This window comes from Nipponia nippon, unplaced genomic scaffold (assembly GCF_047370975.1).
Source record: "Nipponia nippon isolate SJK-2023a ecotype South Korea unplaced genomic scaffold, ASM4737097v1 scaffold_9, whole genome shotgun sequence".
Taxonomy (NCBI): Eukaryota; Metazoa; Chordata; class Aves; order Pelecaniformes; family Threskiornithidae; genus Nipponia; species Nipponia nippon.
The window spans coordinates 35,714,568-35,729,732 of record NW_028262413.1 but is presented as its reverse complement, the minus strand read 5'-3'; the positions used below and the strand labels follow the sequence as shown (position 1 = coordinate 35,729,732).

The following is a 15,165-nucleotide window of genomic DNA, read 5'->3' as shown; positions in this document are numbered from 1 at the left end:
TTTATAACTGTGAGCAAAGAGTTGGATAGTCACTGATGCTATCCTAATTAACTCTAGGATAAATTTTATATTTGTTCTTTAAGTGAATTCACGGGTATTATAAGGAGGGTCCTCATGCTGATGTCTTAATACAGATATAAATTCAAGATAGTTTTGGGAAAAGTAACAGTATAACCTCAGTACAAACATAATGAGGTAACAATAACCCTTGTAAAACACTGTCTAAAATTAGGACTCTTGGCAGTATGTGAAGAAAGGAATCCCAAGGCAATAGTTACGTGCTGCGTAAAGACAGCTCTGAAGATCACCCTTCTGGCAGGGTACTATACCACATCAGTGGAGAGCAGCTCAGTGCTCTTCAGTTTAGAAGCACTACATTTGGTGATCTTTATTTAAAAAGAAAAACCCAGCAGAGGATAGCATGTGTTTCCTCCTCCTGTGCTGTTTGTCACGTGGCTGTACAAATACCTGGAGGCAGGTGGTATGTGGCAGGAGCGAGGGAGCCAGGGCGCTGGGGCCGTGTGTCTTGGTGGCAGTCAGGCTTGATAATATTTCAGTGTGTTGAAACAGTCTTGTTTCTGTTTGCCAGTGTGCCTTTCTTTAATTTTTTTTTTTTTTTTCCTGCATGCAATTCTGATTACTTTAGTGAATTGAGGCCATTATTTAGAATATGTTAATAACGTGTCAGCTGCTCTTGCTGCCCTGTTAGGAGTGGGGAGACTTGTTTTGCTTGGTCCCGGTTGTCCCGCTGAAGTGCTAGCACAGTTTTAAGGGAGAACACTCATACAATTAATTCTGAAGTGTTGGGGTGGTTTGTTTAGAGAGCTGGGTGAAGAGATGAAATGTGTTAATCTAAGATGGAAGAGAAGACATTTAGTGGTTTGATGTGACCTATAGTTGTTGGGGAAGAACATACAAGTGACTTGTAATGGAATTGCCCAAACCTTACCACACCGTGTAAGGTACTCTTTTTGACTCTTCTCTTTGTGGTATCTTTGAGCTTTTGAAAGAAATGAGGATGTTGTGCAAAAATGCAACATATGGTCTTTATGACTGCATTCTGCTGCTGCAGACAGAGAAACTTACTGAGAAAACTACCACTTTTGTTTTCATAAATAGTAGTTGCATTCATTAGACTATTAAAAAATAAATGATGTCTGAAAATGCCCATATGTTAGGGGAAACCTATAGAATGTATCAGTTACTGTGTAAAATGTACTCACTGTTAGTTTTTTCTCTGTAATCTAGGTTGGATAGTGTAGAAGTGGTTGATAAAAAGTAACAATATTTGTCTAATATGTAGGAATTACCCCTGTGATTCCTGTAACAATGAATCTATAGAGGCAAAATTATGATTTGAGATGTTAGTAAACTTTATCCAAAATCAGAAGGATTTAAGCTTTATAAGTGGCATTGGATGTGTGCTGTATATTCTGGAAAGTTGGTGAATACTGGGAGTGCACAAACCTTACCCTTTTTGCATGAATGGTACCCAGTTATCTCTTATTGTGGTGAAATAGTTAAAACCCTGATTTTGTCTTTCAGTAGAAGTTTAGCGGAAAGAATTATTCCAAAATTTAGTGACTGAGGTGCAGGATAGTATTGTTTCTGACTTGTCTCTTAACAGCTGTATTGGAGAATTACTAAATGTTCTGTAGTATTCCCTTCTTTATTAAGATTCAGTAGGATTTTTCATTGTGTGCCTTATATTTTCAATAGATTATATCTAAAAATTTCACAATATATGTTTAGAAATGGTGGTTGCTGATTATTGTCAGTTTTCCTCCACAAGTATGAAACGTATATGTAATTTCTAGTTAGTTTAGTTTTTGTGATGGTTTCTTATTTTGTAACTGGACACTAAACAACTTGTATATTTAGGACAACTTAAGGAGTTGGGGGAGAAGGAAGACTTCTGTATGTGCTGCAATACTGATGTATATTTTTCTCTCCTTTTCAGGTTGCCGCGGAGTAAAATGGATGGTAGCTTTGATTGTGATTGTGGTGAGCTGGAGCCACCTGATCATTAACAGAAGGCATCTTTTGTAAATCAAGAGCTGCCAGTTTCCCGTTTAACTAGACTGTAAACAAAGGAGAGAAAAAGGAGGAAGAAGGAAAAAAAAAAATAGTGCTTACCAGCACCATAGAATGACGCTGCTCAGGACCAGTCCAACACTGAATGTATCTGCACTGTGAGGAGGAGGATGTTAATAGAAGCCTATTATGTGCATATTTATTCACATTTTTGTTAAATGTTAACCAGTTTAGCACAGTAGAGCTGAGTGCATAGTATGTCATTTCATTCCGTTTGAGTTTCTTGTGAGTATTTTCTTTAATGTCTGCAGAAATGCTGCACCTTTCTTGAACTATGAATGCTGCAATCTTTCTATCTTATGCTCGGTTTGAGTTCTAGAGCTTACGGGCTCTAAATTCAAGGGGACACAACAGGCCTGGCTGGCTCATAATGAAATGAGAGTGTCAAGAAACCATCTTGCAGTCAAAGCCAAGTGTTTCTTCTCCCTTTCTGTAAGACCTTTCCTTCAGCTACCAGTGGAAGTGTCTCCGCGTGTTTACAGAAGCTTAGTAGTTTGAGGAAAAAGAAACGTAAAGAATTTAAAAATGGCAGAAAAATTTGAAAGTCTCATGAACATTCATGGTTTTGATCTGGGCTCTCGGTATATGGACTTAAAACCACTGGGCTGTGGTGGAAATGGCTTAGTTTTTTCTGCTGTCGATAATGACTGTGACAAAAGAGTGGCTGTCAAGAAAATTGTCCTTACAGATCCCCAGAGTGTTAAACATGCTCTACGTGAGATCAAAATTATTAGAAGACTTGACCACGATAACATTGTCAAAGTATTTGAAATTCTTGGTCCTAGTGGAAGCCAGCTAACAGATGATGTGGGCTCCCTTACAGAATTGAACTGTGTTTACATTGTCCAGGAATACATGGAGACAGATCTGGCTAATCTGCTAGAGCAAGGCCCTTTACTGGAAGATCATGCCAGACTTTTCATGTACCAGCTGCTACGTGGGCTCAAGTATATTCACTCTGCAAATGTTCTGCATAGAGATCTCAAACCAGCTAATCTTTTCATTAATACTGAAGACTTGGTGCTGAAGATTGGCGACTTTGGTCTTGCACGAATCATGGATCCTCATTATTCCCACAAGGTATGTGAAGTGTGGGAATATCTAAGTGATACACTGACAACTGTGCCTTCTTAAAAAAGAGTCATTCTCCCTTTTGCTGAGGTAGATAGTCTGTGGAAGGCCTCATTAGCAGGTGGGATACCATGTTAGGGATCATAGAGTAGAACTGGAATGCTTGCAGAGTAAAACGGATCTCTGGATGACATGTTTTGTCTCAGACAGGACTACTGCATACATAAAATAAAACTTTTTTTTTTTTACTAAATGTGTTCAGAAAAGCAGATTTTTAACAGTGAGATTTAAGAGGAATATTTAGAGGCATAGCTATAGAATCCTTAGGTAAGTGTGTAAGTGGTGCATTCGTAGTGTGCAAGTGTGGCTACTTCCTGGGATTGATTTAAAGATACTTTCTTCCTGGTTTAGATGATGTTTCACAAGAGAGCTCATTATTATTTCTGCGTTTATTTGGTGTCTGGGAATAAGAAAGTTTTGCTGCAGTACCTCATTTGACTAATAAATGTGTCATACTTCTAATTTGACTAATAAATAGTGTCATACTTCTTTGAGTGAACAGCAACCATATAGATATTGCTGTTCCATTTTAAAAGGTAGAAAGGCTTAGTAGGGGGCACATGGTACTATCCCTAGGACCTTGAGACCAAAGAATCTTGTAGTAGTGCATTAAAAAATAAGAAACAAGTAATTAAAAAACCATACCTCTTAAAAAAATCTAAGTAAGCTTTTTTCTTCTTTTTTTTTTTTCCCCAATTAATTTCACTAGGGCCATCTTTCTGAAGGATTGGTTACTAAATGGTACAGATCGCCCCGTCTTTTGCTTTCTCCTAACAACTACACTAAAGCCATTGATATGTGGGCTGCAGGTTGCATCTTTGCTGAAATGCTGACTGGGAAAACCCTCTTTGCAGGTGGGTGGAATAAAAATGCGCGTGTATATTCCTAAAAGAAGTGGTACTGCTTAATTATCTTCCTAAAGAAAGGTTGATTCTCATGGCTAATATCAATAGTCATTGACTATCAGGATATGCTATATTATCATGCAATTATAAAAGCAAACTGTAAATTGATGTATTGGTAAAGCAGAAGACGTTTCAATTTTTGTTATTCATACTGGTGTGTATTTAGATAAATATCACAATTTAAATTAGCACTCATATATATGGTAAATCTGTCTGTAATTAGGTTAAGCTAAATGTGTTGGATGCCTAAGAAGCGTTCTAAATGCATGTATTTTAGTGAATTTATGTATCCAGGGAGTATTTGAGGATTATGAATGCCCTGAGTATGATACTCATAAAGATTTTTTTTTTTTAATGTAGTCAACCTAATCACTTCTCACTACTTTGTATTTTAAATTATGAAAGAGTAGCCCTTTTTTCCTCATTCCCATTTTTTTGTCATCTACGGACTGTTTTGACCCGACCTTTGTTTCAGTGCTATAGGAAGGACTCTTAAGATGTAAAGGAAATGTGTCACCTCCAAATGTTTCTGGTAAGATAGGAAGCAATGCTCTGGTCTCATTGGGTGCATCTACATTAGTGCTTTAGTTAGGATCGGGAGCAAATTTTTAAAGCAAATCTCTCGATGGTCATCCTGTACTACATTGCTGATTTAGCTCAGTGCACGCTTTTAGATAAAATGAAACTGCCGTTTGCACTGTAGGAGATCACCCAGTGTGCTCAACCTGCTGACAGGCATTCAGTCCATGGGAGCAGATGAGCTAGTCTAGAGTAAACCACTGAAATGCTTATTTTATGTGCACTGTGGGGCCTCAGCAGCAGCTCTCTCATTCAAGCTCACTCTTGAATTTGTTCCTATTGGTCTAAATTACTGGGGTAATATGGATAAAACCTCTAAGAACTGAGCTTGTGTTTTAAAGTTCACATTCCTTTAGATACATACGGACTAAAAGCACACCGCTGCGGTAATTCTTAGCTTTGTACGTCAAGGTAATGAAATTGAGAGCTTTTTCCCATTAAGTACTATTAATGGAGTACTGTCACCTTGAAATCATTATTTTATAGAAATCAGCCATTAATATGTGAAGAGGCTTTTCTTAACTTGCAGTGAGTTTCTAACTCTTTGAATTACTAACTACTGGAATAATGTCCCCAGTGTATTAAACACTTGGCTGATAAGAGATTTATTAGGTTTCCATTGCATCAAGCACTTCTACTGGAAAATAGTGAATAGTGGGAGAAGTCTGTGGATTTCAGCATAGATTGATTGCAACTGCTAGCATTTTGGCTTTTTTTTTGAGTAGCATTGGTATTTGCTGAAAGTTGTTTTTTTTTTTTTTTTATTGATCTAATGTCTGTGTAGTGAGTTAGGATTTTGGTTACTAAGACTGAGTTTAAAAAAAAAAAAAATCTTAAAGTTTATAGGCCCTAATTGCGTTGTGTAGATACCTAGAAAAATATTTCTAGATGTGGATGTGTCCCTCTGATAATTTGGCATTGCCATGGCTTTCTGATCTAAAGACTGGACTGCTTAACGTCATGCATTTGGAAAGGGAAAACGGTTGGAGATATGGCAGTTAGCCTGTCCTGAGACTCTGAATAAAATTCTTTTGCAAAGTTGTTTGGAGTGCTTGATTTGGTTAATTTGCAACATCCTGTCTACTTCTGAACCATCCCTTAGGAATACTGCTGTCTGGAAAGCTGACTGGAACGGGAAGGAAGAATGCAGATTAAAATTGCAGAATACCTGGGATGAGGGAGGGAAGGGAAGTTGAGGCAGAGGAAGTCAGTAGCTGTTCCAAACAACTTCTGTAATTCTTTCTTATTCTAAATAAATATTTTAAAATGCTCATTTCATTTACAGTGGAAAGAAAGTTGATTAATTTTAGGATGGATAGGACATGAAATAATGATACAGTAGAATCTGTTTTCCAGCAAATTACAGACAGTGTAACATCTGATTGATTATATTAACAGCTTTTTCAGTCCAGCAAATAAGTTAACATGAGGCAGGGCCGATTCAGTTGGGGAATGTAGGTCTCCGTCAGATTTTCTATAGTGACTTTGCCTCAGCTTTTCTTTAAGTCATCTAGCAGATGTGTGGTAGGATGTCTAGTGCAAACTGCTGAAGCAAACTGATAACGCATAGATTTTTGAGATGGTACAATCTCTTTCTGGCCCCACTTATTTTTGTATTTAATGTCACATGCATCAGTATTGCTGATGATTGCCCAGAGCTGCTTGGTGAAACACTGGCATGCAAATAATCCTATATACTTTCATCTGCTAGTTGAATCTCTAGGGCGCCACGTGCTTCTTGGAGCTGAACAATAAATTGAGGTAGCCAAGCTGTATTTCTGGGTACTCCAGCTTTAACACTGGTACTGAATATAGGTGCCATTCATTATTCAAAATAGGCCTGCTGTATAGGCCCTTATAGTTCTTTACCCAAGGAAACTTCAGATAGTGCTAAAAGTGTACTATAACTTCAATTATAATACAGTACTTCCCCCCCCCCCCCCCCCCAACATTACACTGCTTAACTGGCAGGTGATTTTTGTCTTGCACCTGACAGTAATACAGGGTTTCAGGGTAGAATATTAATACAAATGGTTGTGGCCTGTAAGATCTCTTGCTGAGCTAAACCACCACTGTTTTTATTAATAAGGGACATATAATTCAAAGTGACGTCAAATATTGAATTCATTAGGTGGATCAGTTGAAAGGGGAAGATTGCAATATATAGTATGTAACAAAAAGATAGTGTTGCTGTAGAGTACCTCATCCATGGTGAAAACATCCTTGCAAAAGCTTAAAGTTAGGTCACTTTATCTCTGTGTAGCAGCTCTATAATTCTTCATACACTACAGCATTTTTGAGAGCTCTTCAGAGTTATTATCATTCAAATTTAGAACTTCAGCCTTTCCTCTGCTGTAGGAGATAATAGTCTTCTACTGAAAATAGCTGCTCAGAGCACAAAATTTTGACATGCCTTTCACATACAGGGATCAGAATTGTTTGAAGTTGAAATGGCAGCTCTTGTTTTCTCTTGGTGCTTAGGTGCGCATGAACTTGAACAGATGCAGTTGATTCTAGAATCAATTCCTGTTGTACATGAGGAGGACCGTCAGGAGCTTCTCAATGTAATTCCAGTTTACATTAGAAATGATATGACTGAGCCACACAAACCTTTAACTCAGTTGCTTCCAGGCATCAGTCCTGAAGGTAAGTAATTCAGAAAAAAACACTTCCTGTATTTCAAAATCCTAAAATAGTGAGCAACTTTACAGTGCATGAGTGTGATTGTTAGAAGTAAGTTTCAGTTAGAAGAATCAGTGCGTTCTCTGAGGAAGGATTGTCTTCTGCTGTATTAAAAAAAAAATTTGCTTACATGATAGCTACTTGGTCATCTTTGGAGTAGAATTGTAAATCTCTGCTCGATCTGTTTGCATGGGAAGACTGATGGAATTGCTCTATTTTGAGACACTGGCCTTCTAAATAAAAGGGAACATTGCAGCAGAGTCAGTATAAAACAACTGTCTTTCAAATCTTTTTTAAAAGAAAGTCCCCAAACTAAACTGACAGCGATGTTTCCTGATAGCCGTTGGTGGATACTGATCCAGCCTGAAGCATTTTTTCCTGCTTTAAGTTAAATTATTGTTGATCTTAGATTTAACCTCTACTCCTCTAGCTTTCCTGTGGCTACAGAATGCATATTTGGCAGTATAGTATCAGTAGCTGATACTTCATAGGTGGCTACTTCTAAGGAAATGCACACCTCTAGAGCAAAGTGCTGTGCCTTAATCTTAAATTCTAGATGTCTGAAATGTCATTTGTTGCCTATTTAATGATAACTTTTTCTCTGCAGCGCTGGACTTTCTGGAGCAAATTTTGACATTTAGTCCCATGGATCGATTGACAGCAGAAGAAGCTTTGTCCCATCCTTACATGAGCATTTATTCCTTTCCAACGGATGAGCCTATTTCAAGTCATCCTTTTCACATTGAAGATGAGGTTGATGATATTCTGCTGATGGATGAAAGTCACAGCCATATTTATAATTGGGAAAGGTAAATTTATCACTTACTGTGGCATGTAACATAACTGAATGGTTGTGTGCTTGACATAATGTTGCTTCATGGGCATCATTTCCTTTTCTGTTTGTTTTTTCTTAAGTTGACCCGAGAATAAACTTTTCCCTTATAGGCAGTGCATTGTCATTGGGTTTATAATTCACTAGACTGACTTGGATATGCTGATGCACTCAGGACTCTAGAATCTAAAGTTAATCTCTCCATTACTTTTTTTCCCCAAAATGTTTCTCTAAAAAATAAACTTTAATGAAGAGAGTTTAAGTATGATTGTCTTGTCCAATGCTTAGCTCATAATAGTAGAGAGATTTACAGTAGTCATTTAAAGTCAGTTAAACACACTTTAAGGAAGAGTTCTGTAAATGGAGTGAGCTGTTGTACATAATTTGGATTTAAATCTTTCGGATGTGCATATGAGGATTACTTTATGCCAGACTAAATTAAAAACCTGGAAGAGGTACCCGATTGGATTGAGGAAAAACTTTATCTGTGTTGAATTGTCATTATTGTGTAAGGGAATTTCTAAACTTAACTGTCTCTGTCTTGGGAGCTAGAAAACTGGTTTTTTGCTGCTAACACTTAGGAAATTGTTTTACAGATACCATGAAAGTCAGTTTTCAGACCATGACTGGCCTATTCATAATAACTATGAAGCTGATGAAGTTCAGCGTGATCCAAGGGCTCTTTCTGATGTTACTGATGAGGAAGAAGTGCAAGTAGATCCTCGCAAATATTTGGACGGAGATCGTGAAAAGTATCTGGAGGATCCTGCCTTTGACACCCACTTCTCTACTGAGCCTTGCTGGCAGTATTCGGATCACCATGAAAACAAGTATTGTGATCTGGAATGTAGTCACACTTGTAATTACAAAATGAGGTCATCTTCATACCTAGATAATTTAGTTTGGCGAGACAGTGAAGTTAACCATTACTATGAGCCCAAGCTTATTATAGATCTTTCGAACTGGAAGGAACAGAGCAAAGAAAAGTCTGATAAGAAAGGCAAGTCTAAATGTGAAAAGAATGGGTTGGTGAAAGCTCAGATAGCACTTGAGGAAGCATCACAGCAGCTTGTTGAAAAAGAAAAAGAAAGGGAGAAGAATCAAGGATTTGACTTTGATTCATTTATAGCGGAAACCATTCAGCTTAGTTTACAACATGAGTCTACTGATGTTGATAAATTAAATGACTTGAATAGCTCAGTGTCTCAAATAGAGTTGAAAGGATTAATATCAAAGTCAGTAAGCAGAGAGAAGCAGGAGAAAGGAATGGCGAATCTGGCACAGTTAGAAGCTCTGTACCAAACTTCTTGGGACAGTCAGTTTGTAAGTAGTGGGGAGGAGTGCTTCCTCATAGACCAGTTTTGTTGCGAAGTAAGGAAAGATGAGCAAGTTGAAAAAGAAAATACTTACACCAGTTATTTGGACAAATTTTTTAGTAAGAAAGAAGATGCTGAAATGCTAGAACCTGAGCCAGTAGAAGAGGGGAAGCTTGGGGAGAAGGAAAGAGAAGAGAGCTTTCTCAGTAACAGTGGAGAACTCCTCTTCAACAAGCAGCTTGAGGCTATAGGTATTCCTCAGTTTCACAGCCCTGTTGGTTCACCACTGAAATCAATACAGGCCACGTTAACACCTTCTGCTATGAAATCGTCTCCCCAAATTCCCCACAAAACGTACAGCAGCATTCTGAAACATCTAAATTAAAACACTCAGCAGACATTTCTTTTATATTCATGAGGTGTGTTTGTCTTTTTTTATTACTAGTGTAAGTAATTTTTTTACTTGAATCAAGATGGTGTAATTTTGGTATGGATTTCATTAGTTTTCTGTTTACCATTGTTTTTACAATCCAGAATTACTTTCTATACATGAGTTACTTTGTTTTTAAACTGGCATGTCGTTTGCACACAAAATTAAAGAATAGAGCAAAATAATGCAAAATGCAGGAGGTAACAAAAAATGCACTAAACCGAGAAAAAAAAAAAAAAACACATTCTCTCAGTAAAACAGTGTCCATGTTTTGCAGAAAAAGAACCTTGCCTTGAAATTTACACAGTGAGACTGTACATAATTGCATGAAAATATCTATTTTTCCCAAAACATTTTTTTCATTCATGCGTATCTTAGAGTTTTTCATACTGTACACATTTCTTAGACACATGATACCAGCAGCAACTGAAATGAATGCAGAATTTGGTACGCATGTGTTATCTACCTCAAGGTAACAGCAGTATGTGGCAAAACATTAACCACCCATAGTGCTTCTCATTATGCACTTCTATTTAGCCAGCATTATTGTAGTAGCTATTCTTATTGAAAATCATTCAATATTTATAAATGTTCTGGTATGCATTCTTTATAGTGAAGTGTTAATATGCAGCACTTTTATTTATTTTAGCAAATAAGTATATTTCTGTAATTATAGAAAGTCAACTTAATTTTTGAGTTACTTTTCAGATAAGAGTTTTTGTTTAGCACTATGGTTTTATTGCCTACATAGCTGGATATATATTAACATCGGCTTATTCTGAGGCTATCCAATACATTTTTTATTTTTATTTTTTAGTTTTCATTTCAAGTAAAGCACTCACTGTGTATAGGAATTTGTAATTGGAGGTGCTTGATCTCTACAAAAGAAATTAGGAATTGCTTTATTATCAAATGCTCCTAGAAGTCTTAATTGTGTTCATTTTTTAAAAATTTTGTAATGTTAGTTGTGTGCATGGAAATAATTAAGGTACAACATTACTGTAGGTTAAAGTTCTATATGGTGAGACATTTTGTTTTTACTGTATGTTTTTACTGAATGATTCCTGTCCCACTCCCAACCCCCCTCAAAAGCAAGCATGAATAAAATTAGGTTAAATATAGCATGTAGCATCTCGGTCTTCTGAAAATTTGTTTTACCTTCTGATTTTTTTAAATACTGGATGTATCATTGGCTCCCCTGTTTAAAACGGAAAACTAATAAAAACATGGCCAGCAAAAATGACTGTTGTTTTTTGATGCTTTGTACAATGAAAGATAAAGAGGTGCTGCTGCGATGCAGCTGGCTGTATTGTGAGGGCAGGCCTGCTTGCCTGTGCGCCTTAGTACAAGGTGCTCAAGGAAGCAGGAGAAATAATTGTCTTGCTGGGGATGCAGCGCCCTGGCAGGAGGCCGCAGAGGTACGCTTCTGCCCCAGGGCCTATGGCCTGTATTTAAGAAAATCTTGTGTAACGGTACGGCTATGAAAGCGTAAGTGTACGGTAGTGTCATTTTCCATCAAAAATGGTTGTTACAATTTACTTCCAGAGTGTAAGTGCGCATTACTGTTTTACCAACTTTTTAGACAGAATAGTGTTAAAGTGGAAAAGCTGCTGCAAGTGCGTGTGAGCGCCTTCATGTCGCTGGCAGCCTGGAGTGAAGCTCATCGTGCAGGTCCCTCAGCCGAGAGCCTGGCTGGAGCACTTTCACAAGATTTCATGAGCAGGACCAGGTAACTCCCATGGGATGTTTCAAAATGTGCGGATCGCGTCTCTGTTGTAGCGAGCCCTAAGAACAGTATTTCTCTTCCAGTTCCTCCCGTCAGAACTGTTCCTGAGGGAGCTAATTAGCCATACAATAAAGCTACATCTTTTGGCAAGGTTCTATAACTTTTTCCATGGCAGTGTCTTAGTTCCTCCAAATTTTTCCATCCCTGCTCTTCTGGCAGGTGGCACAGCTGCAACTCGCTTAAAACGAGGAGCTGCCCCTCCAACGTGGCAGAAGATGGTCACTTGGGGAGATGGGACACTGTATGTCCTCGCGCATGGTATGTGGGTGTTTATGTAGCCACATCAGTTTCTATATATGGGGCTGTAGGGAGGAGGAAATGACTGGTTGCCCTCTCCTAGGCGAAGGACTGTTTTGAAGTGGTGTGGTAGGGTTTTTTTTCCAAGACTGGGTGAAAGCAATGGGTGGGAAGTGCTTAGAAACTGGAAACAAAATTCAGCTTCAAAACATCTTGTGCAAATGAAGTCTTTTTTTTTTTTTTTCTTTAAGAACATCAGTCAAACACAACAATACTTAAGAAGTCTGTAATGGTAGAAAGGGAACATTTACACTCAAAAAGGATGAGGAGAGTCAAGTGCTGAGCCTAAATCCAGTGTGGTACTTCACTGCCTTTGACTTCTGCTGGCGCTGGGGGAGCGATGCTGTACAGGCACTGCGGGCTGCTGGGGTGAAAACCCTGCTCTCATAATGGGCTCCATCCACAGATCGTTGGAGGGTACAGCTAGGCAGTCTGGCTTATTAAGTAGAAGTAATTCCTTATGTGAAGACAATTAAAGAAAGTAAAAATGCTTCCTAAGGACAATGCAAAGTGGAATCTACTGCCAGAAAGTGAAGGTACTCGTGAGTGTGGAGTTGGGTTCTCCCTTAGCAAACCGCAGGCGTCCTGCGTTGGGAGAGCAGTCTGCAGCAAGTACAGGGCTTCACGGGGTGTTCCCAGCAGGTGGAGGGTGGTTTCTGTCTCACGCTCATCAGCCATGTCCATCCCTGCAAGAAAAAAATGGGACAGTTACATAGCCGTTTGGCTGTGACCTAGCAACTGAATTGTCTTTAAAAACAAATTATGGAAGAGACTTTAAATTATGAGCCAGATAAAGGGACCACTGTTTCATGCCAAGGTGCTTGCCAAGTAAAATGGAACACCCTTATTTAACAAAAAAGCAAATAAGAAATGAGGATGTTAAACATATTTTAAAATTACCTTTTCTTCTCTATGTGGTCTTTGCTTAAAAGGCAGCATTTTAAAGTATGTCTAACAAGAACTTCAGGTGGAAGAGGTGATGTTCAGCCGTACCGAACAGACCAGGACAGAGCATGTTACATGTGCCGTCATCACGTAAGATCTAATAATTGCAGACCGGCACAATGCTGAACAGTTTGTTCTGATCAGGAGTTCTCGGTCATGGCCAGTTAACTTTCTCACAATTGTATTTAATTTTAAATAAATAAGAGTTGCTATATATAATCCCAGCTATTTATATAAGACTTGGCCCACGCTGCTGTTAGTGGTATGGTTACAGCATGAGTAGCTTGTCTTAGCTAGTCTTTGCATTGAGCACAACTGGTCTACTGGGGCTGTAGGCTGGACATCAGGTTCTGCAAACCAGCTGGGAACTGGGGCAGCTGGGCAGCCCCTTCTGCTGCATCTTCTCTGCCCCTGGTCGGCAAGGTAGCCTGTATCTGCGGCAATGAGCCCGCTGCCTACAGCTAAATTTGTATGCCTTGATTTACTTTGTTTTCCTGTCACCTTGCTATTGCTCTTTCTGTAGTATAGAAGTTCTTAGAAGTGTGCCTGGTACGTCTTGCTAAACTCTCGCTTTGGTCTGGCTTATTGCCTGGAGGCGTTAGTTTACAGACAGGTTTTTAGTGCCTTTTTTACAGGGGGAGGGTTCCTCCTGGAGAGTTTTTCTTCCATATGCAACTAATGTTGCTCTGGAGCTATTTTTGCTATTTTTTTCTGTTCCCTTCTAAATTCTGCAATAGTCAGAGGTAGCAAGTTTTTCTACATGTGGACTTCCCACCCCCTATTCTACAGGTGTGCATGCTACAAAACGCAGAGAATTGTAGTTAGGGTCCTGAGGAATTCAGTGACACGCTGTGGTGCAGATTATTTGTGGGGATTGACAGAGGGGAAAAGCATACTTGGAACTAAATCTGCTCTCACAGGTCATCTTCCCGTTGTTTATACTCATGTTGCTTTTCTGTTGCTGAGATTTGGAAGTGCTTGTCAAGCCTTCAGTTAGGTTTTACACATAATTAAACAAACTGTCCTTGTTCTTCCAACGATGCAATCCTGAGCAACAGCAGCCCTGAACCAATTCGTTCCTTATTCCTTGAATTATTTCAGTGCTTACAAAACCCTGCAAATTCTTGTTTGTGGTTCTGCCACTGTTTGCGTCAGACTTGAGCTGAACAACCTGGGAAGTAATGCCGCGGGGTATTTAGTAACAAGCAAATAATCCAGATCACCGCTGGCACCCAGCACTCTTGGGCTTCCATTCCAGTGTCTCTATATTTAAAATGGTTATCTGCTTACTCCGAGTGCTATTTGAGAACTCCTTAAAATACTGACTGTTGAAAAGTTCAATGACTTCTTTCGGCTGAGAATTAGCATCGCTGATAAGGTGATTTGCATGCACCAGGCCACAAGCGGAGGGAGCTCTGCTGTGGTAGCTGGTGTGGACGTGGTGATAGCCAGGTACGGCCGCGCTCTGCAAATAGCTGTGTCAATAGCTGGCAGCAGCCGTCACATAACGTCATTGGCTTTTCTCTGGGATCTGTCTGTCGCGCCCTGACTGCAAAGCAGCCCTTCTATAGTGAACTGTGATAATAAAATTCCTCTTGTAATCTATGGGCTGGTCTACAGCAGCGAAAATTACTTTTAACCTTTATGTCACCCAGCCTGGCTGTTATGTGTGGTGTGAAATACGAAAGTGTGCTTTTTGCAGTTGGGTGCAGGACAGGGAACTCATGACTTGCCTGGCTTCAGAGCCAGCGATACCATTGCCTTTCACAACCCGCTCACCCTCCCCAGCTTTGGTTCCCTTGTTGATAAAATAAAGGTGCTGGGCTGTGACTACCCGCAGGACTGCGGGCAGCGTGGCAGGGCTCCCGCTCTGGCTAGTGCATCCTGCGCTGCCACGGGGACGGGGGGTCCCTTGCTGTCCCCTGGGATGGAGGGCCGCTGAGTAAGAGCACGGCTGTACAGAAAGGGACATGGGGACGGACTTCTCCTTCTGTGTTAGTGGGGGCTTGGGTTAATCTACCCTTACTGATAATATACTCGACCCCCCTAGCGTAGGGAGTCATCACTAAATTGGTGGTTGGTGGTTCGTTGGGTTTTTTTTTTCAGTATTGGAGTACGTTTCCTAATTGGTAGAAGACTCTCTGTCCTAATTTGGTATAGTTCCACAT

General features: G+C 39.4%; 1 protein-coding gene across 3 annotated transcripts in view; it reads left to right on the top strand.

The window, feature by feature from the left end:
- Positions 1-11,212, top strand: part of MAPK6 (mitogen-activated protein kinase 6) — a 31,527-nt gene extending 20,315 nt beyond the window's left edge. For 2 of the 3 annotated variants that reach the window (XM_009470152.2, XM_087743448.1), the window contains exons 2-6: positions 1,961-3,174; positions 3,935-4,079; positions 7,191-7,355; positions 7,999-8,200; positions 8,820-11,212. In XM_009470152.2, coding sequence (XP_009468427.1) covers positions 2,620-3,174; positions 3,935-4,079; positions 7,191-7,355; positions 7,999-8,200; positions 8,820-9,924 — 2,172 coding nt within the window. In that variant the 5' untranslated portion in view covers positions 1,961-2,619 and the 3' untranslated portion in view covers positions 9,925-11,212. The remainder of the gene's footprint in view (positions 1-1,960; positions 3,175-3,934; positions 4,080-7,190; positions 7,356-7,998; positions 8,201-8,819) is intronic. The other variant, XM_087743449.1, reaches the window with a different exon arrangement.
- The last annotated feature ends 3,953 nt before the right edge of the window (positions 11,213-15,165 follow it).